This window comes from Bombus affinis, chromosome 18 (assembly GCF_024516045.1).
Source record: "Bombus affinis isolate iyBomAffi1 chromosome 18, iyBomAffi1.2, whole genome shotgun sequence".
In the NCBI taxonomy this organism is placed as follows: domain Eukaryota; kingdom Metazoa; phylum Arthropoda; class Insecta; order Hymenoptera; family Apidae; genus Bombus; species Bombus affinis.
This window is the reverse complement of record NC_066361.1, coordinates 991,823-1,014,256: the sequence shown is the minus strand read 5'-3', so window position 1 is coordinate 1,014,256 and position 22,434 is coordinate 991,823. Positions and strand designations below refer to the sequence as shown.

General features: G+C 36.8%; 1 protein-coding gene across 1 annotated transcript; it reads right to left on the bottom strand.

The window, feature by feature from the left end:
• Positions 1-924: 924 nt before the first annotated feature.
• On the bottom strand, positions 925-3,237 carry LOC126926589 (zinc finger protein 184-like). Its single transcript, XM_050742958.1, has one exon. The coding sequence runs from the start codon at positions 3,235-3,237 to the stop codon at positions 925-927; it is 2,313 nt and encodes a 770-aa protein (XP_050598915.1).
• Between the last annotated feature and the right edge of the window lie 19,197 nt (positions 3,238-22,434).

Genomic DNA, 22,434 nt, shown 5'->3' with positions numbered 1-22,434 from the left:
ATATTATATCGAGCGGACGTTTAAACGAATAATTATAGCGAACAAACATTGCAATAGAAGAAAAATGATCAATATCAGACCAATTAAGAAAAGAGATTGCAACATTTACTTACCCTCGCTTCCTTTATTTTCTAACTTTTATTTATTTTCAAACATTTACGTTGACAAAACAATTTATAAAATATGAAAATCGGCAAACGCGCACGCACTTCCTTTAACAAAAAATTTTACAATAATGAAATAGGGTAATGATCAACGTACTTGATAAAATACACGTGCGCACGCGTACGCACACACACACACACACACACACACACACACTCACACGCACGGAGAAAACATATACGTATATAAAAGCACATAAATATAACGCGTTCAAAGAAAATCAGACAAATGTATTACTCGATCTATCAACGCGATTGGATCTCTTTATCTCTTATGTGAATAAAACGATGTATATTAAATAAAGTTGGAAACAATATGGAATATCTGGTTCACTCTTTTTCTCGCTGGTCGTCTAGCCTAGAATGCTTGACATATTCTGGTTCGGCAAACTGAGACCATCGCAAACAACGAACAGGAAGCGGCTAAGGCTGACACCCAAATTTCACTCGCTGTTCGATGTTGAGTCGAGCGCAGTTTGCACTAGGCCAGAAGCGTTGATTTGACTTGTAAAGTATATTTCAACAAATATCAATACATTTCACGCGTATCGTGGAAAATGCGAATGCATGACTTAAAGAGAAATCATTTTCTTCGTATGTGTGTGTGTGTACTTAACGCGTTTATTGCACGTCTCAATCTAGGCCGATTCTTCAGTATAGTACCGTGAAAATTGATTTTGAAACGATCTATAAATCGAAGAATTAAATATTATCTATGCTTCTATTTTATGGTTATCTTAATTTATCAGATGCGAAAAGTCTAATTCGATGTATCGCGGTCGCGCGCCTCGTCAGCGGTCGAATCGTGCGAATGAACGTGTAACTTATGTGCGTGGAAATGTGATTCGTAGTTGAAGCCTTCGTTACAAGTATTGCATCTGTAAGGGTGCAATTTCCGTGGTTCGTCCGGACAATGCTCCAACTTGTTGTGATGATAAAACTTGTACATTCCTTGACACAACTTGCCACATATTGCGCATAAAAAATCATTGCCCTTGTAATAATACATATTATGCTCGACTAAACTTTCGTAGGATTCGAATAACAAATGGCATATATTACAGATTGGTTTATCTTTCACAACGCAATCGGAATTCAGCTCCAGTCTAGTATCCTGCCCAATATGCAAGTGTCGTTCGTGAATTTGAAGATTCGATTTCTTAACAAATCCTTGATTGCAGAATTTACAAAAGAATTTGTATTTCATCGAGCACGAAGGCGTATGAGTAGCAAGTATGTGAAGCTGTAATAACCTTTTAGTGGAAAACATCGTGTTACAAACGTTACACTTCTCTGTGGCTGTTTGGCTATAGGTGCGCTCGTGTATGCACAAATTTTTAAATTCTTGGAATTGTGTTCCACAGGTAATGCAAAGAAACTTTGTTCCGTCCATCTTGTTCGCTTTGTGATCTTTTACGCGTGTATTCCCATTACGTAATCTTTTGATCTTTGCAGCTGTATCGAACGACGAAGAGAAAGTATCATCCGTAATAAGCGTACTCGGAGTCAAATAATTTTCCAAAGATCTTGTCGTCTCACCCGAAACATCCAACATTTGTTCAAAATCAGGTGACTGTACTATGCCGAGTTCCATGTCACTTGGTTCTTCCAAGGACCGAGACAAATGGTTTACACAAGGTACACGTTGTTTATTTATTAAGACTTTCATTCGACGACATACGTTCTTATGTTGTTTCAAACATGAGTATAGCCAAAATCGTTTGCGACAACCTTTGCATTTGTATTGTTTCTTGAATGCGTTGCAGCTTTTTTCAACATCAACCATTGGAGCGTCCTTTTTTGATCTTATGGTCTTCAAGCAATGCACAATCATGTGTCGCCTCAACAATGCCGACGTGTCAAAGTTCTCATAACACACGCAACATTCCCTTCGTTTAAACACGATATGCTGACGTAGATAGTGAGTTAGTAATTTATTCATGGACGTGTAACGGGCGTTGCATATGCTCGACATGTAAATCGTATGGAATAATTTCATATGCTCGCGCAGGTTCTCCTTCAAACAAAACGATTTTTGACATATATGACATTGAAATATTTTCTGCTTATTGACCTTAAAGTTCTTCTGAAATTCAACCGATTCTCGTTGAGGTACGATTAATCTATCCGCGAAAGATTTTACAAGTTCATTGAATCGCTTTGAAGCGATCGTGTCAGCTTTCAAAGGCAAGTTACATGCCGAGCTTGTTTCACGAAAACCTTTAAATCCATCTTTCAGAATATTCGATACTGCTTCTTTGAAAGCGTCTTCGTTTTCGTCTTCCTCTACGTTTGACACAAAGCTAGAAGACTCCAAGAATTTGTCGCATTTCTCCAAACGGACCACGCATTCTTTACACTCAACTTCAGCTGCAGATCTTCTACTTTGGTTAAATATATAGGGGGACTTCTTTCTTTTAAAAGATTGTCTCGATCTTCCAAAGGTCTCAAACTTTAATAAATCGTAAGAATCATCTAAAGAAGAAGAACGTCTTTTCACTGGTCTAAGGTTATAAGACATATTGTGCGAGGTATTAGAGCTTTCAAGTTTAGCCTTTATTTTGTTCCTTAATAAAGATATCATTGTTTTTAAATTCACATGAATTTGAACAAATGGCTTGTTCCTAACAGGAGATTCGATTCGCTCAACAGAATTCGACATCTGAATAACTTCTGCAGCCGCTGATGTCTCGTTACCGAATGTCTCGAGCGTTGAAGTTGGAATAATAGTCGCATTAACAGGAATATCCTCCTTATCGATAACTTTTTCCGAACTAACCCATTCGTCGTTCGGTTTGTCTTTGTACAGCGGTATGAAGTCTGTAAGGACGGTCTGCTTCATCCTGTTCGAAGGAGTGCCATACGAATCGTTTAACCGTTTCGGATGCGTAGACTTGATCTTGCTGCTGGAACCCTCGGTGGGTGTATTGTTTGAACTATTAGATAGTTTCAAAGATATATTTATTGAGCTATTTACGTCTTTTGGGCAAGGACTGTGTGAAGTATTTGATTCTGACATGACTATACCATCCGAATTATTCGACTTTTCTAACGATTCAGGAGATGTTTCCATAATTTGGCTTTCACCAGAAAATATCGCTTTCCCATGCGCATGGAATAAATGAGATTGGACATGTCTTTTATAGGAAAAATTTCGGTTACAAAAATTACATCTATATCCCGACGACCTTTTCGTACAACATCGCTTCTTTAAATGACGTATGAACGAAATACGCATAGTGAAGATCGCAGTGCAATTATTACATTTATATATATTACAGCTATATAATTTATTATGCAGTTCCAATAAATGTTTAGTTTGAAAAGTTAACAAACAAACATTGCAATTTCTTCTTTTGTTTGAAGGTGCTTTATGTTTACTTTTTCGTTTATCAGCATCCGATTTGTTATTTTCTAAATACGTACTTTCTTGAGGAAACACGGATTCTTCATTTTTACAATAAACGTCATCCAAAGATTCAGCTTTAAACGTCGCTGTTTCATTTTCATTCTCTGTATTCGTATCAATTGGCGACAAATCATCGCAGATCCCTGGATCGATTGGCTCTTCCTTTATGCTTACTGCATATTCAAAAGGCTGAAAAAATATACAAACCTAATGTAACATCCAAAGAAACGAAAAATCGATGAATCAGTCCTAGTCTGGTAATTGAAGTCAATCGTGCCATAAATATCATGGGTAGGATAGAAAGCTACGTATGGAGCTATAGAACTAGATACTAGAAAGAACGGTTTGTGACGCCGTGTTTATAAGTTAGCCAGATTCTACCATTAAAAACATGAAATAAGTAGCTGCACAAATCCAGAATACTACATACATAACAAGAGACGTGCAAATTTTGTGCAAATTTACGGTTCCGTTAGAATTATTAAGAAACTATTTCTCAACTCCTAACATTTACTATAGGACAGGGCCGATCGATATTTTCAAACTATTATGTAGCGAAGTCGACTATATTCAACTCTCAACTATATTCAAATGTAAGAAAAATCAGATTCGCAAACAATACTTTTAGCATGGTTGTTTAACGTTATTTCGTGAATGTATTCTTCCAGGTAACAAATTAGTACAAAGCAACGAGCGGTCCTTCTACATGTTTAACAAATTGTATATTATAAATGAGAAATAAAATGTACGACAGAGTAACAAACACCATGCAAAACTCTAAAAATTCCATATCATTTGAAAATATAAAATAGAAATATTCGTATCCATTTCGATGGAAAATATTGTAGAATCAATTGCAATTAGTAACCGGTGTGAGAAGCAGTTAATGGTAGTATCCGGTCAAACAGAAGGAAAACGTGACTGTCAACGGTGCTTACATACGCCGAAACACTGATGCGATGAACGCATCAACGTCTTTTGTTCTTTTATGATGTATGTTGGCTTGAATCGATGCAGAAAGTAATATATTTTCTTAATTTGTAAGCAAAGCCATTGGGTATATATTAAGTATATATTGACATACTGATGTCATTTCATGAGACTTTGGAGTCGATGCGTAGCGTCATTGCAATACGTTTCAACTTGAACAGGCTGCTCAACGAATTTTCTACGCTAGGCTATACTACAACTACTGTCCCAATGCTATTCGGGAAGTAAGGGACATATGCAAAATTCCTCCCTTTCACTATGTTGCCAATTTGTATAAGAATATATGTACACGCGGGCAAAAGCACACGCACACGAATGCAAACATGTATGTGTGCGGAAAAATTTTGTATATGAACTGACAGCAGCAATATTTTTCATAACACATGCACAAATTTAAACCTGGGCATAAAGGTACACGAGCGTTAAAACGGACATACGTTTCACAGTCATTTCGTAGGTACGTAGAAGTCACGGCATACGAGCGTTGCCTGTTTTGCAGAGTTGGCGGAAGAATTACTCATCTACTATCTAGTACTATCAGAGCGCTGGCACGTAGATGGTCGAAGCGCTAAATTTCTATTTCTCAAAAATAGCGATTGTTCTTGACTGTGGCGTAAACCATGCTTAACGGAACCTTCGCGACATTGTGTTGTAAAACTCCAAAAATATTTCTTTTTAATCTGAATCGATATAGAAGTGCGTTAACAACTTTAAATAATTTGATTTATACAAATGATTTTTGCAATAACAAATGATTCATAATAAACAAATCTAAAAATCGTTGCACAAAATAGGGGGGTTTCATTTCGATCCAACTATTCGCTATAGGATAATCGTTGGGCATACATAAAAAATACGTGCTCATCGAATTGATAACGAATAACTAACGGTACGTTGGTGTGACCTGCTCTATTTAAGGTTATACAATACAAAACATGCCTCAGCTGAATCCAACGCCCGTACTCATATAAATATATCAGTGAAAAGGTAACGCACGTTGCCAGTGATGAACCTTCCTGATACATGTGTGAGTTTTAATTTATTATACGGCAATATATTTTTTACAACATACGTTGTTTCAACGCTCGTATGCTTTAACCCATTAACGTGATAAAAATCTTATCTGTAACATGCATCTTTTTTATTAATTCGCTTGGTATCGTATGAATAAATAGATAACATTTCACGATACATCAGTGATTTACATTAATATTACATAAAACATATTTATATATGTATAAATATTAATTTTATATTCTACAAGCCTAGGAAAATTAATAACAAATAATAATAACGCAAATGGTAAACATAATCAGTATACTAAATATTAACATATTAAAGGAAATCATTTGCAATTCAATATTTCCATTTTTATGAAATAAAATATGTAAATGAAATTTAATTGTATAATAATCACGTTCGTATAAACTCATTACTCTACAAGGAGCAATTAAATATTATATTGATAATAATAAGCAAGGTTGCATCGATGCTAGACATTCTACATTACTTTAATATTTTTAATCCATGTATTATTATTGAGCCATAATATATAAAGCATAGACCCAAGAGATCACAGCGCGTTGGCCAAAGTAATCTTACAATTGACAGATACATTATACAAAATTTTATGTACCATGATAGAAATTCCTTCTAATTCAACAATTAAATTTTATTTCTATTAAAAATCACAAGTTTGCGTCACAACGGCCAAAGAAGCAAATCTTACTTTGTTATATTGAAATAGTTAAAGAAAGTGGTACATAAACGTTAGCTTAATATGTTATATTAACCAAGATTTATAGAAACAAAATATATTATTCAGCACGGTCAAAGTTCTCTTATCGAATGACGTTTCAAAAGGTACTTACGTCCATTTTGTCGTCCGATTTTATATCCATGGAGATTGCATCAACGGGGTGTACGTAAACTAACACTCGAGCTATTTGCTTTATGAAATTATTATTATTATTATTAGACAAACTGCTTGCCTGTGCACAAAGAAAATCTATAATTAGTGAGTAGTAGACTTTAATAATATCCTCAAAAAACAATTCGCGTTTTTCTTAAAATATGTTATAACTGCACAATAACAGTAGCAACTTGTAAATGAATATAGAAATTGTACGAAATATCAAACAGTAAGTAAACATAACAATATCATAACAGAAAGTTATCAAATATATTTAACAAAACTGTAATTATTTGATAAAAAGTCGTGAAATCAATGAAAAGCAGAAGATGATGAAAAGTATTTCAGGTTAACGTGTCATACATGATCTTAAAAGATGTTTACACTCTCTTATTATTCACTTATTATTCACTTATTATTCACTTGCAGCCGGAAAATGTTTTCCTTTGTTAATAGTTCGCGCTCAAGATAGAATGTAAATTTTTTTTGTACACATACAAACATGCACAGAGAGAGAAAATACCGTTCAAACTCGGACACCACCATGAGCAGTACTGTGGGCATTAAAATGGCGTCCTCCACTAGTAGCAAACATGCCGCTCAGTTCAGGTAGGTTCAGATCATTATCGGTAAGGAAGTAACCTTGAAATTATATTTATGGAGGGAAAGTGTACAATAAAGAACCTTATACTATTTATAATACATCACTCTTCGACAGTTTAATATTAGTTTCATTTAATTTTACCTAATCCATTTTATAAATTGCATTTTAATTACGAAACAGTATCATATTGTACGTTTACACGTAACGGTAAATAAAAAATTGATTCGTAGAGCTACAGCGCATGCGTGTTACTGAGTAGATTTTCTGACTAACTTCAAGTTATGTCCAATACAATTTTCATGTTCACGTTTCTATATAAACTCACGTTATATATGTATGTATATCTGTGCATCTAAGAAGCAACACCAACACACGTCAATCAATATCTGATGATTCCTGCATCATACGTATACACAGGTTTGTAAACTCCAGTAGAGAGGGTAATGCTCTTAATATTCGGAAATGTACTTTACAAATCAGCCGTTAGTCGTAGCGCTGGCATCGATTTGTTAACACCTTTGTTTGCATTATCATTGAATGTAAACAATATAAACTAAACTGCTTTTCATAATTTTCATCAATATACTTAAAGTAGACATACAATATTTCACGTGATACAAAAGAATTTTGTTTAAATATCTGTAGTTTTACATAATACAATAGACTTTAGTTCTAAACACGATCGTGCTGCAGACACAAGAAGCATTGCACGGTGAAGTCTAACAAATCGATTGAAATCCCTTACTCGAGAAATATTTTCTGGCCCGTAGGAGTCTTACCCACTCTAATGGAATTCTTAAATTTGTATATTCAAACATGGCAAATATGTGCATACATACACATGCGTGCACGCGCGCGCACGCACGCACGCACACACACATGTACTTACTGTTGACTCTGTGAAAGGCTTATGAGATACCACTGGTTGTTAAAATATTTGTCAAACTATCTGTTTTATACTCTAGCGTTAAGGGTGAGAATCTTATTGCTCAAGAAATTGAAATGTGGTTAAAGAAATGATTATTTGAATTCGATGGACCATCAACTTTTGCGGTCGGTAAATTACCGACAACATATTTATATGTAATATCATCTCAGATACAATGACACAGACGGAACGAAGTACAGAAGAAACATTTATATCCATATATATAAATGAGACGTAGAATAAACACATTTGTCGCACATCTGGAAGCATTGGGAACCTTTAGCATTTTAGTATTATTCGAAATGTTACCGACTCAGTGTCTCGATAATATATTCTCTTCCCTTCAGCACATTATCCAGTTCAGCACACTGTTAAATATACAGGTATCTCCTTTCCATATCACATCTTAGATTTTTTTTAATATATTTATTTATTGAAATTCACAATACCAAATGTCCAATTTGGACATTTGGTAGAATTTTTTAACAGTTATATTAACATGTTTTCTTTTTTTTTTATTTATTTATTAAAATTCACAATTTGTCCAATTTGGACATTTGGTGGAATTTTTTAACGGTTAAATTAGCATGTTGGTGGCTACCCCCAGCGGGGTACCATCCTCGTGTTTCTTAGGTTATGTCCTTTATTAGGTCTGCTGGGTGCTTCCTTTTTAGCCTTCTGTCCATGTTTATGGTTTTGTACGTTTCCGCAGCTAGCCGGTTTGGGTCTGTTGCTATTCTTGATTTGTATTTTTCTGAGTATCTGCTAATTTCTTCCTTGACCGTTGGGATTCCCAGGTCCCTCCATATGTCATCATTTCTAACGTACCATGGTGCGTTTACTATTGTTCTAAGGATTTTAGCTTGTATTATCTCTATTTTGTTTATACGGCTCATTGCTGCTGTCCCCCATAGTGATATTCCGTAAGTTCAGATTGGTTTTATGATCGTTTTATATATTTTTAATTTATTTTCTATGCTTAATTTGGATTTTCGGCTTGTTAGCCAATGCATTTGTCTCCTTGTTTTCTGTATTTTTTCTACTATTGATTTGGTATGTAGTTTCCATGTGAGTTGTGTATCTAATTGGAGTCCTAGGTATTTGACATGCTTTGTTTGTGTTATATGCATGCCGTTCAGAAGGATGTTTGGTGGTATCTTTTTTCGTAGCGTGAATGTAATGTGGTTGCATTTATTGGGGTTCGCTGAGAGTAAAGGAAAAAGCGCGTGCATGTGTGCGTGCGTCGATGGGAGTTCGAGGAGAGGGATCTACTGGAATTGAACTGAGATGCATCGGCATTCTTATAAAGAATTCACGATCTGTATTAGATCAGATTACATCAGAAATTTTATGATAATAGACTAACCCTATGCACTCATGGACTTTTGCAGTCGGGCGAAGTAGCAACTCAAAATGATTTAGCGCATGTGTGAGGCGTGTCTTACTGGTACCGTAAAATGATTTTATACACAAATTAAATTACAAAAATATTGTATTTTAATAATTTATTTATATTTATATCTTTGAAAATATGATTTAATAATATTAATTTCTGCATATTTTAGTATGATAATTTATAAAGCATTCATCGAAATGTGTTACGTCGAACGACACTCGACCTAGATCAGGCCACACATCGCGGACAATATGACAACCAGATGTCCTCACATCCTTACTGCATACCCTCAATAGTATTAAGTACCCATCATAAATCTCAGGAATTTTCTACCTGAGGTCCTTCAGACCGAACAAACATCTCTTTACTGAATCGTTTCTAAAGCTTATTGTTCACTACGGGACGACACGGGAAAGTTAATTTTTCTCAGGTATGATATTTCACACTAGTAACTTTCTATCGAGAACGGCTAAGACCCTTCCTAGTCCACCAACCTTCTTTTATCCAATCAGAAGCAGTATCTACTGTCCTCATTTTCCTAATCAAAATTGTCATCAACAAATCCCATCGCTAGCTATCCTCCGACAAAACATCGTCACTTTACGTTACTTATTCTTCATCGCTAGAATAGTCAACATGTCATTATTGGATTTTTACCCTTAAATCAATCACTTACTTAACTTATATATACGCATCAGTGTAATTATTTTCTTTACAAAGTTGTTGGAATAAACATTAATTTATACCTGTTAATTCAGTGTATACTTAATTGAACCACCCCTATTATCGTAACAGAAATCAGGGGATCGATGAATTCGTGGCGTCGATTATCTAATCGTAACGGGAATTTACGACTTCCGTTGACGTGCTTTTTCGCGATCGCGTCTCTCCGCGAATGGTCCAATAAACAAAATGGTTTGGCCAAAATTCTTCTTTGGTGACATTATGCCAAATTGAATGTGATGACAGTGTTTGCCCCCCTACCATTTTTGCAGCATAGTTGTTTCTTTCGATTGTTATTTGATTTATTAGCTCGTCGGCAGAAAATATCTTCAAAAAATCTAATGGTTGCTCAACGTTTGTGGATACTTGTGGCCCTGTAAATTTTTTGCCGGCTATGAATTTTATCATCGGTGGTATTTCGATAGATTCTTCGCAAGATGTCCATTCAGAATTATTAGAATCTAACGGGACATCACTGTCACTTTCGGATTTGTTACCTATTATTCTAATTTTTCAATTTCTTACAACTAATACTGTGTCATTATCTCTGTGGCGGTATTCGACAGTAAACTTCCCAACGGGTCCAAAGACCCTATTCCTGCGAACGAGATGATCGCCAGATGCCGATACATTCGTACCGAATATTTCCAGCTAGCCTAAGGAGCTGCTATAAATCTTAGGATTTATTTGAGCTAAGGTCCTCCAAAGAGACAAATAGTCTTTGTTTATCAGTCTCTAAGTCTACCACTTACTACGGGAACACATGAGAAATCAGCTTTATCTCACGTACGACGTTTCCCGCTAGCAATTTCCTCTTGTAGCGGCACTCGACAGCAAACTTCCCAACGGTTTCTGTCCCGTGCCTCGCTACACAAGGACTCTACCCTTCGAACAGATGATTGCCAGATGTCGATACACTCTCACCGAATATTTACAGCGAGCCTAAGGACCCGCTATAAATCTTCGGATTCATGCAGTTAAGATTCTCTAAAGGGACAAATAGTCTTTGTCTCAATAGTCCCTACACATACCACCCACTACGGGAAATCTGCTTTTTCTCACGTACGACGCTCCTCGCTAGCAACTTTTTCTCAAGGGCAGTTGTCATCCCTTTCCAACAACCAACTCACAATTTAGCCAATTAACAGCGACGACCATTTCCCTCACTCTCTGAGCTAACTATTCTTAACGAATCCGATGATTCCGTATCCTCAGACACACCCAATCACAGTTTTCCTAAGGAGCATCATCGCGACACAAATTCATTCCATCGCGAGCCGCGAGGCAAGTTTGAAGACGCCCGTCTGAATTGTTCGTCCGCAGTTGTACGTAATAGCGAATTTGAATTTCTCGACATCTGTGCAATCGTCTCGACTCGAACCACCGCGTAAAGTATCGCGCCGAACTTGAACTTGTAATCTCGAACCGATAATTGTACCGTGCTTTCGGCGTGCTAGTGTATACCACGAACCCAAGCAAATAAATAGTTATTGTTAAACAATACCGAGTGATTCTTCTGTGCCTATCACGCACATCACCTCACTCTCAAGAGCAATTGGCATCCTTTTCCAACGACCAACACAAAATTAGCCAATAAACAGTGACGTGCATTTCCCTCACTTTCCGAACTAAAGCTTTACTCAACGAATCCGATGATCTCGCATTCTTAGACACACCCCATCACAGTTTTCCTTCGCAGCATCATCGTGACAAAAAGTCAGTCTGCTACATAGAGTTGACACGCAATGGTCGTTACAATCGCACGGTCCGAGTCAATCAACTAACCAAGCCTTCGGCATCTCGCGCAATCATCGGCGAACTCCCGTCGCATCAAAACACATTGACCAGCAGCCGATCTGTTAACCGCGAATCGCGCACCCTTAATATCAACCACGAGTTCTGCACATCAGTGTACACCCAGAATATGTTGTGAAATAAATATTTATGGTTGAATTTTCTTTTTGTTGAAGTGGTCACCACTTCTAAGAAAACTCCACATCTGGTCTTTTTAGCTTTCTCAAGCGCTGAAGCCATCGACAGCACATAGACAAAAGAATAGCAGGGAGGCAGACCATAAACTGTAGACAGGCGACGTTGGCTTCGGGGTTTTCAGTCATAAAGTAACACTGCTAGCGTGCGGATCTGGACCAGCTCAAATTGTATTCCTGTATTTCATTATTAAGTCAAATATATACTTTGTATCTTACACTTCATCCACGCGTTTTTCTCTCTTTATATACTGAATAACCTCAACACTTTTGTTGAGTATTCCTATTGTTGAGTATTCCTTCCGCACCTATCACGATATACCACCTCATCTCCATCACTGCTTTCATTTTCTCTATCAATAATTCTTTCACGAACACATGATCTCATTCCTCAAAATTTCAAAATCAAGTTCATCTTCATTTGAGCTAATTTCATTTCTAAAAACCATTCCTTTAAGACTTCTAAACTATAATACTATTGTTGTTACGTGGCGTGAAAAGATCCGCGCGACGTCCTTTAATGTCTGACCGCCAAGGCCCAAGCATCGTTAGAGAAACCCTCAATAAACCTAAGGCCCCACCATAAACCGAGTCTCATTAGCTTGCAGGAACCTTGAATCATGCAAGTATTTTCAGTTTATAGCCGGTACTTAAAAAAGTCCTTAGGTCTATTTGTTGAAGTGGTCACCACTTCTAGGAAAACTCCACATCTGGTCTTTTTAGCTTTCTCAAGCGCTGAAGCCATCGACAGCATATAGACAAAAGAATAGCAGGGAGGCAGACCATAAACAGTAGACAGGCGACGTTGGCTTCGGGGTTTTCAGTTATAAAGTAACACTGCTATCGTGCGGATCTGGACCAGCTCAAATTGTATTCCTGTATTCCACTATCAAATTAAATATATATTTTGTATCTTACACTTTATCCACGCGTTTTTCTCTCTTTATATACCGAATAACCTCAACACTATTGAACATTCTTAAAAATTACGGAGAAAGCTTTTAGTTATGACGGGAAAAACTGGTAATTATATGATAAGGAAAACCAGGCATTTATATAATAGAAATGTCCGGATTTTCCCACGAGTCATGCCGTTAGGGTGCTTACATCTCCCATCTTCAATCGTTAACGTCTTAGCCAATGGGTAGCGCGGATCCTTGTCCTCACTTTCCTAACGAAAAGTATGAACAACGAATCAGCTTCCTTCGTTCAAATGGGACGCCCATATCGAGCTTTCCTCCGTAATCACATCAGAGTTCCTATGGGTCCGACGGAGAGTTTCTATAGTTCCGAGGGAGAGTTCCTATGGGTCGGACGGAGAGTTCATACAGTTCTAACGGCTCTCAGAGTTCCTACGGCTCTCAGAGTTCCTACGGCTCTCAGAGTTCCTACGGCTCTCACGGTGCCTAGAGTCATAGTCACGGTGCCATAGCTCTCACAATACCTACATTTCCTACGGCTCCTACGGCTTCTGTTGCTCCTATTGCTACTATTGCTACTACTGCTTCTACGCCAACAAGAGGGTCAACTCTACTGGTTCGCATCCCCAAGAGGCAGACATATAAGGGAGTTCAGTCAGTCAGTCAGTTCCAGTCAGTCAGTTCCCGTCAGTCAGTCAGTTAATTCAAGTCACTCAAGTCACACAGTCGAAGTCAAGTAGTCGAAGTCTATTCATTCGGTCATTCGGTTGATTCTGTTGATTCGATTCAGTCAAAGTCGGATCTGATCAATCGCTACGTCTGCTACAACACAAGGGCCTTCATCTATCAGATTGGCAGTCAGAATCTGAGCAAGGTCAAGACAATCCTCATACTCAGCGACGTTACTAGTGTGTGTGATTATACGAAGTTGTTGGAAAATATATAAATTATAACACTGTTAATCACGAAGTTATATCATTTCAACCACCCCTATTGTCTTAACAGAAATCAGGGGATCGATCTACTCGCGACATCGATTATTATAATCGTAACGGGAATTTACGACTCCCGTTGACGTGTTTCCTCGCGATTGCATCTCCCCGCGATTGGTCGAATTTACAATTGTCATGATCGTCGACTCGGAACTAACGTCGGAGACGTTGTCAGAACCATAGTTTCGGGAGATTCCGATCATAAATATTTCATCTCCATCTTAAAGTGTAACACTTCACACTTCATAACAAATAATATAAAGAGCTAAGGAACTTATTTACGAACCAATACTGCGCTCTCATCAATTGAGGATGTCGAATCTCTTAAATGTATATATTGCTTCTATAACAAATAGCAAACAGCGTTATTATTAGAATAATTATAATTTAACATTTAATTAGTTTTATAAGCAGCTCACTGAGAAGAAACGCACGAAAGAAAACAACGTAGGAACGCGAAATACGCTATTAAGATTTTTTAAAAAACTTTTATGTATATTATGTGTTGTATAAAACATTTCGAAATTTTATTCTCAATGAAAAATGGCACAGTTATGATTATATTGCTATTTGAAACTAATTTAAAAGTGTATGTACGACTTACAAGATGTTTGATATGATATGATATTTGATTGTGATATGTTATGATAGCAATTTTAAATATATGAGCCGTTTATATTGAAAGCAGTGCAAGTATATTTTTGAAAAAAATTTAGAAAACGACAAATTTATGTGCCCTTTAACGTGATCCCTTTCTTTATAAACAATATATAATTTAAATCCTGAAATATTGACCTGTTTTAATCAATTGTAATTTCATTAATAAATGGAATTGCATAGTCATTTATTTTGAAAATCGTTTAAGTTCATTTCCTATAATCTGTAGCTTGTCCAAACAGTCGAGGCACCAATATTCGGAAACAAATGACAGCGAATATAATTCTATTTTCCCTATCTCACATAATATTGCATGCGCGGATGTAAACAATTTGCTTATATGCGAGACAATAATGAAATGTACTCATAAATTATTATTATTTAAAGTATTGTAGTATCGTGAGGAAAAAACCTGGTTAGAAACTAAGCAAAACAAGGTCGCCTGTCCTTCGGTTATTAGTTTACATAGAAAAAGCCTGTGTGATTAAAGTCACCTAGTTCTTGCGAAGCGTTAGCAGGATGGGATTAGAGAGAGGAAAAAATAGCGCTAATGGGGAGGGGGGACGATTTGAATTCGAAGAGTTGTTGATCGAGAAGCGTTGAGCGGTTAATCGAGAAATGAGAGTGAATCGAGAGGTCAGAGTTAGTCGAGAAGCCGAAGAATAGAGTTGTAGAGTTGAGAGAGTCAGCGGAGGTGCCTGAGTTGCTAGCGTTGTTGAGAGATTGAGTTGTTAGAGTTAGAGTTGCGAGAGTGATTTGAGTAGAATAAGATTTTTGCGTTTAGTTCAAGTTGAACATTTATCGTTCTCTGTCCAATTAATCTCTGTTATTTTTATTTATCTTAAATAAATAGTATTAGGAGAATTTTACAAATCTAAATTATCCTAATCCTATCCTTTCCGATACTACAGTAACGTAAATTTCCCTCACTTTCCGAACGAAGGCTTTTCTCTACGAATCCGATGATCTCGTGCCCTTAGACACACCCATCATAGCTTTTCTTTACAACGTCGCCGTGACGGAGAGACACTCTCTCGTACGACCTCATCAACGATTGAAGTATCGTTTGCACACGCTGTGATTACTCCACGTTTTAACATTGAGTACAACTTAGACATTGGTGAAAAAGTAAAGTTCGCTATCCCGATGACCGCGGATTCGTTATTGAACCTAGGACCATTGTCATTAGCTTCTCGAGTATCTAATTACTACGATTACTTGTCGAATTCTGTAATAATCATATTTGCACTAGTAAATATCTCCTCTATTGCATAACGACAACGTCTAATCGAAATGAAGATTCGTTTCACGCCCCTAACCCTAATCATAATGTGAACTCGACATATATATATTTCGCTGGTTCTATAAGACGATCTGCCTGCGACACTGTAGTACCACGAGCGACGGTAAGGAATACGGCCTATGGTAAGCCTCGGGGCGTAACACAAACTTTGCAATGAATTTCAATAAAACCCCCACCCCCCCTATTCGTTCGTCTAGAGACCTCGAATTCTTGTTTCTAACTGATTATATTTACAAAAGAAAATGACGTTGATAACAAATTCGAGTAATTGAAATACATGTATATATACAATGCTATAAAATATAAGAATATAATGCAGTTATTGCCTTAGATAGATCCCTTGTGTCATCAGTATTTCTAAATGGTCCGAAATGAAAAATATTTAGAATGTACTTAATATTAACCTTGCAAGCGTACTATTACAGTAAATAAGTGAATTACATATATTGGAATGAAATAAGAATAGGTTTTGTTTTTCCTGTTCTCCTTACCATAATAAATAGGCCATTATAAGTATTCAGAAACTTTAGTCGATTTATAGTAATGGTATTTGAATTTGATCGAAGCATAGGTCTGAAAGTCCGTTTTTCGTAAAAACCTACGAAAATTAGTAATAATAATATATTTTTGTTTTGTTTCTTTCGTTAAATTTTATGTTTGCAAAGTTTATTGGCTGATGCTCCTATTTCTTGTAGAGTTTTATCACAAAATGTTTGTCAATATGAAATGGACGTTTTGCCCCTTTTGCCCCGGAAATGGGGTAAAAAGTCCATTGTTTGAGGTAGGAAATCCCTTATACCTTCTAATTGACTTTTCGTGCAATATAAAACTAAATAAGTAAAGATTTCATCTAAAATCAACAAATATTTATTAAACCAATTCATTTTGTACAGTATCAACAGAAAATATTATGGCATCATTTCTTAAACAAAAAAGTAGAAATGCAGAACAGAAATCCGGTTTCTTTAAGGGAAAATAGAAACATGTGTAAATCAAAGCCTCTCAGTTTGAAATGAAAAGTAATAAAATTAGAAAAGACTAAAAACTAATAAAATTAAAAATAAATAAATAAAACTTTGTAAACAAAAACGCATTATTTTAAACGCTTTGGCATTATTTCTTTATGCTTGTTTTACTAACGTCGTCTTATAATGGAAGCAAATAATAATAAAATTTATTTAACAAATACTCGATTAAAATGTTTTTGTGTTCGGCAGAAGATACTCGAAGATGCATATCTAAAAGAAACTTTATCTGGATGTTTTTTATAACTTGTTATAAATCTTTTCAAAAAATTCTTACAAATATCATGTTTTCTGACTGCTCTACATAATTTAATTTTACCGTTTATTACATGGACTGCTGCTTTTTTCATTATTTTCAAAGACTTTGTGCCGCGAACGGTTCGTTCTTTGTAGTGTCATATTCTAACAAATAAAAATAAGGATAAAGAATTTTTAGTTTTAAATGAATGGGCAATATGTCCCGGTGCGAGGTAATAAGTTCCCATAAGGGACTTTTTGCCCCAATTGTACCTCTGTAGCTTCGTCGATAAGAAATATTATCATGCAGAAATGAACATTGTCGTGTATATATTACTAAAACATACAATCTTAATGTACTTACCTGATTCGCTGTTAGGCTGTAGGTCACTTACTGCAACGCAGTAAAAGCGACGTCCTTTTTTAAATTTTTGATCCAAATAATAATGAAGGTGTCACGACCGGCACACCTCAAAACCGATGGGTTTGTCACGTAAAATAACAAAAAAAAAAAAAAAGAATAAAAAAGAAATTTAAGATGAAAAATAAAAGAGACAGGAACTTTATTTTTTTTCTAACGCTTGGTCTACAATTTACTTCCGAGCTCTAGGCGTGACTTTTCAAGACTGACTCTTATAACTCGACTTCCGACTTCCGGATCTGGTTATTTTTCTTTCGTCGCCCCTCAATATCCCCAGTATCCTCGAATTTGTTAGGCGTCCGCGACCGTTGCCACGCACGCCTTCTTCTCAAACGTTTGGCGGAAGGACCATTGGGATATTGATGGCTCATTAGGCACTTCACTTCGGCGATATACATTGTCTCCAAGTGCAGCTCATTTTCGAGTTGGAGTTCCGCCTGGGCAGGCGACCTAAACGGACGTGCGAAACAGTGCTCCAGTGAAAGTGCGGCAAGAGAGAAGAGATAGGGACAAAGTTAAAGCCAAAAATAGACAAAACGTGGAATCATGCAGATTCCACCAATAAAAATAATTAACTCCGGTGAAACATTTTTCATAAATAAAGCTACAGACTCTACATATGTAGAGAAAAATGATGACATTATGGAAACAACACAATCCGACGAAGAGCAAAACATACCAATACACCAGGAAGAAAGCTGGACGGTGGCAACCTCCAGCAAAAAACGGAAGGTAACCCCGCTCGCAAGCGCGAGGAAAATTGATACATATGAAAAAAAAACAATGGCTACAAGATATCAAACTGCACAATCCATTCAGCGCACTGCCAGAAGAGGCAGCAACGGACCCAACGGAAAGTCCGACAAACCGTACACCCAAACCACCACCAATATACGTAGACGCAAAAATAATTGACCCCCTCATCGAACTGCTAAACAACATCGCAGAAAAAGACAACTACATCATCAAACAGATAAAAATAGACCAGGTTAAAGTACAAACCAACACCCCAGAAACATTCAGAAAAATTACAAGATCACTAAAGGAAAAAAATGCAGCATATCACACTTTTCAGCTCAAAACAGACAAAAGCTACAAAGCAGTAATCAGGGGACTACAACCAAAAACAAATACTGGAAAAATAAGTGAAGAACTGGCAAAAATCGGACACCAAGTAAGGTCAATAAATAACATAAACAAATACGATACCAAACAACCACTACCGCTATTCCTAGTTGAACTAGAACCTAAAAACAACAATAAGGAAATATACGATATAGAAAAATTACTAAACACAATAGTAAAAGTGGAGCCACCCAGGCATAAAAAAGAAATCCCACAATGCATAAGATGCCAACAATACGGACACACCAAAAATTATTGTAATAGAACCCCGGCATGCGTTAAATGCGCAAAAAATCATCTCACGACACACTGCCCATCCACGGGAAAAATTGAGGAGGTTAAATGCTACAACTGTAACGGAAACCACCCAGCCAGCTATAAAGGATGTGAAGTAAGAAAACAATTACAACGTAAACTGTTCCCGCCCCTACGAAGCAGAACAATCACTAACACACAAGCCCAACAGGACAGCACAAATCCTGAAATAATTCCAAGTACAGAGCAAGCAACAAACACCAAACCTATCAGCACCAACACCATTGGTGCTCTAAGCTATGCTCAAATAACCAGCCAATCAACACATACACACAACCAATACCACAGCAATAGTAACAATGACACTGCAGAAATCAAAGAACTACTCAAACAATCCATAAAGAACACCGAAATGCTAACCAGAATGATAAGCGAACAAAATGCAGTATTAAAACAGCAAACTCAACAAATCACAGTCATGCTACAACTAATTACAAACGTGCTAAGCAAAAAATAAAAACGGACACTCTAAAAATAGCAGCCTGGAACTCAAATGGCCTGCAACAACGAGCCCTCGAAATTAAAACATTCATATACAACAACAATATAGACATACTACTTGTCTCAGAAACACACTTCACTACAAAAAGCTACTTGAAAATACCATACTACACCATATATGATACCAAACACCCCTCAGGAAAAGCTCACGGAGGGCACGGAGGGACAGCAGTGATAGTCAGAAACGATATCAAACATTATCTACACAGCCAAGTTAACAAAGAATATTTACAAGCAACCACTGTTACAGTTCAAACTAGCAGCAACTACTTCCAGTTGTCAGCAGTATATGTGCCTCCGCGACACAAAATAACAACACAAATGTGGGAAGAATACTTCCAGGACCTAGGGGACAAGTACATCGCAGCGGGAGACTACAACTCAAAGCACACGCTTTGGGGGTCAAGAAACATTACACCTCGAGGTAGAACACTGGAAAAATACATAAGAAATAATAACCTCATTATATTATCCACAGGAACACCGACACATTGGCCGACTGACCTGAACAAAAAACCAGATCTTCTGGACTTTGCAGTTACAAGGGGACTAAACACAAACAAACTAAAAATAACATCCAACCTCGAGCTCAGCTCCGATCATACACCCATAATAATTGAATACAGAAACAAACCAATACTTTATAGCAAACAAGAAACACTATGCAATAAAACCACCAAATGGCAAACTTTCAAAGAAATAATAGAAAGCAAAATAAACTGCAACATCCCGTTAAAAACTCCTGAACACATAGAACAGGCAGTAGCAACATTGACAGCAACTATTCAGGAAGCAGCAAGGACAACCACTACTCCCGAACCAACCAGCAGACAAACAATAACAATCCCGCAAGAAATACTCGACAAAATCAAAGAAAAAAGAAAAGCAAAAGCAAAATGGCAAAAATACAGAACCCGAGAAAACAAAAAACACTTAAACAAACTTGCAAAGGAAATAAAAAACAAAATAAAGGAGCACAACGATAACGAATTCGCAAAGTTCATAGGGACACTCTCCACACACGAGAACACCAACTACTCACTATGGAAAGCCACGAAAAAAATAAGGAAGCCAATAATACCCGTCCCGGCAATCAGAAAAGCAGATAACACATGGGCAAGAAGCAACGAAGAACAAGCCGAAGAATTCTCCAACCACCTCTGCAACACATTCACACCACACATTATCAACAACAGCAACCTCAAAAGTCATACGGAGGAGGATCCACAAACCACTACTACCACAGCCGACAAGGAATACACCATACCTAAAACATCGGCACAAGAAATTAGAAACATAATTGATAAAACAAAAAACAACAAAGCGCCAGGAATCGACCTAATCAATGGTAAAATCTTGAAAAACCTTCCGCCAAAAGCAATAAGACTAATTACAATAATATTCAATGCAATTCTAAGAATTCAATACTTCCCCAAACCATGGAAATTAGCACAAATCAAAATGTTACATAAACCAGGCAAAGACCCGCACCAAACTGCATCTTACAGACCAATATCACTGCTCCCAGTATTTTCCAAAATACTGGAAAAGATAATATACGACCGCATAAAACCAATAATAGAGACAAAAAAACTAATACCGGATCACCAATTTGGTTTCAGAAACAAACACTCCACGATAGAGCAAATGCACAGGCTTATAAACGAAATAATAGTAGCACTAGAAAACAAGGAATACTGCACAGCCCTCTTTATAGACATAGAGAAAGCATTCGATAAAATTAACCATGAAAGTCTACTACAAACAATTAGGAAACAATTCCCGGAGCAAATACACCACTTAATAAAATCCTACCTAAGCAGCAGAACCTTCGTAATAAAAATCAAGGACACACATTCTCAAGTTAAAGACATCAAGGCCGGGGTACCACAAGGAAGCGTCCTAGGCCCAATACTATACACATTATACACGGCGAACATACCAACAACTACCAACAGCACAGTATTGACATTCGCGGACGACACAGCTATACTAGTCAGGCATACTAACCCAGAAACGGCAGTCAAAATACTACAAGAACATATCGTAAAAATAGAAAATTGGCTACAAGAAAAACAATTAAAAGCAAACCCCAACAAATGCAACCATATTACATTCACGCTACGGAAAAAGATACCACCAAACATCCTATTGAACGGTACGCATATAACGCAAACAAAGCATGTCAAATACCTAGGACTCCACTTAGATCAAAAACTTACCTGGAAACTACACATCAAATCAATAGTAGAAAAAATACAGAAAACAAGGAGACAAATGTATTGGCTAACAAGCCGAAAATCCAAACTAAGCACAGAAAATAAAGTAAAAATATATAAAACAATCATAAAACCAATCTTGACGTACGGAATACCACTATGGGGGACGGCAGCAATGAGCCATATAAACAAAATAGAGGTAATACAGGCTAAAATACTCAGAACAATAGTAAACGGACCTTGGTACGTCAGAAACGAAGATATACGAAGGGACCTGGGAATGCCAACGGTCAAGGAAGAAATCAGCAGATACTCCGAGAAATACAAATCAAGAATAGCAACACACATAAACCGGCTAGCTGCGGAAACATACAAAATCACAAATATGGACAGAAGACTAAAAAGGAAGCACCCAGCAGACCTTATAAAGGACATAACCTAACAAACACGAGGATGGTACCCCGCTGGGGGTAGCCACCAACATGCTAATGTAACCGCTAAAAAATTCCACCAAATGTCCAAATTGGACAAATAGTGAATTTAAATAAATAAATAAAAAAAAAAAAAAAAAAGTGCAGCCACACGTAAGGGATCACTAGGCGTAG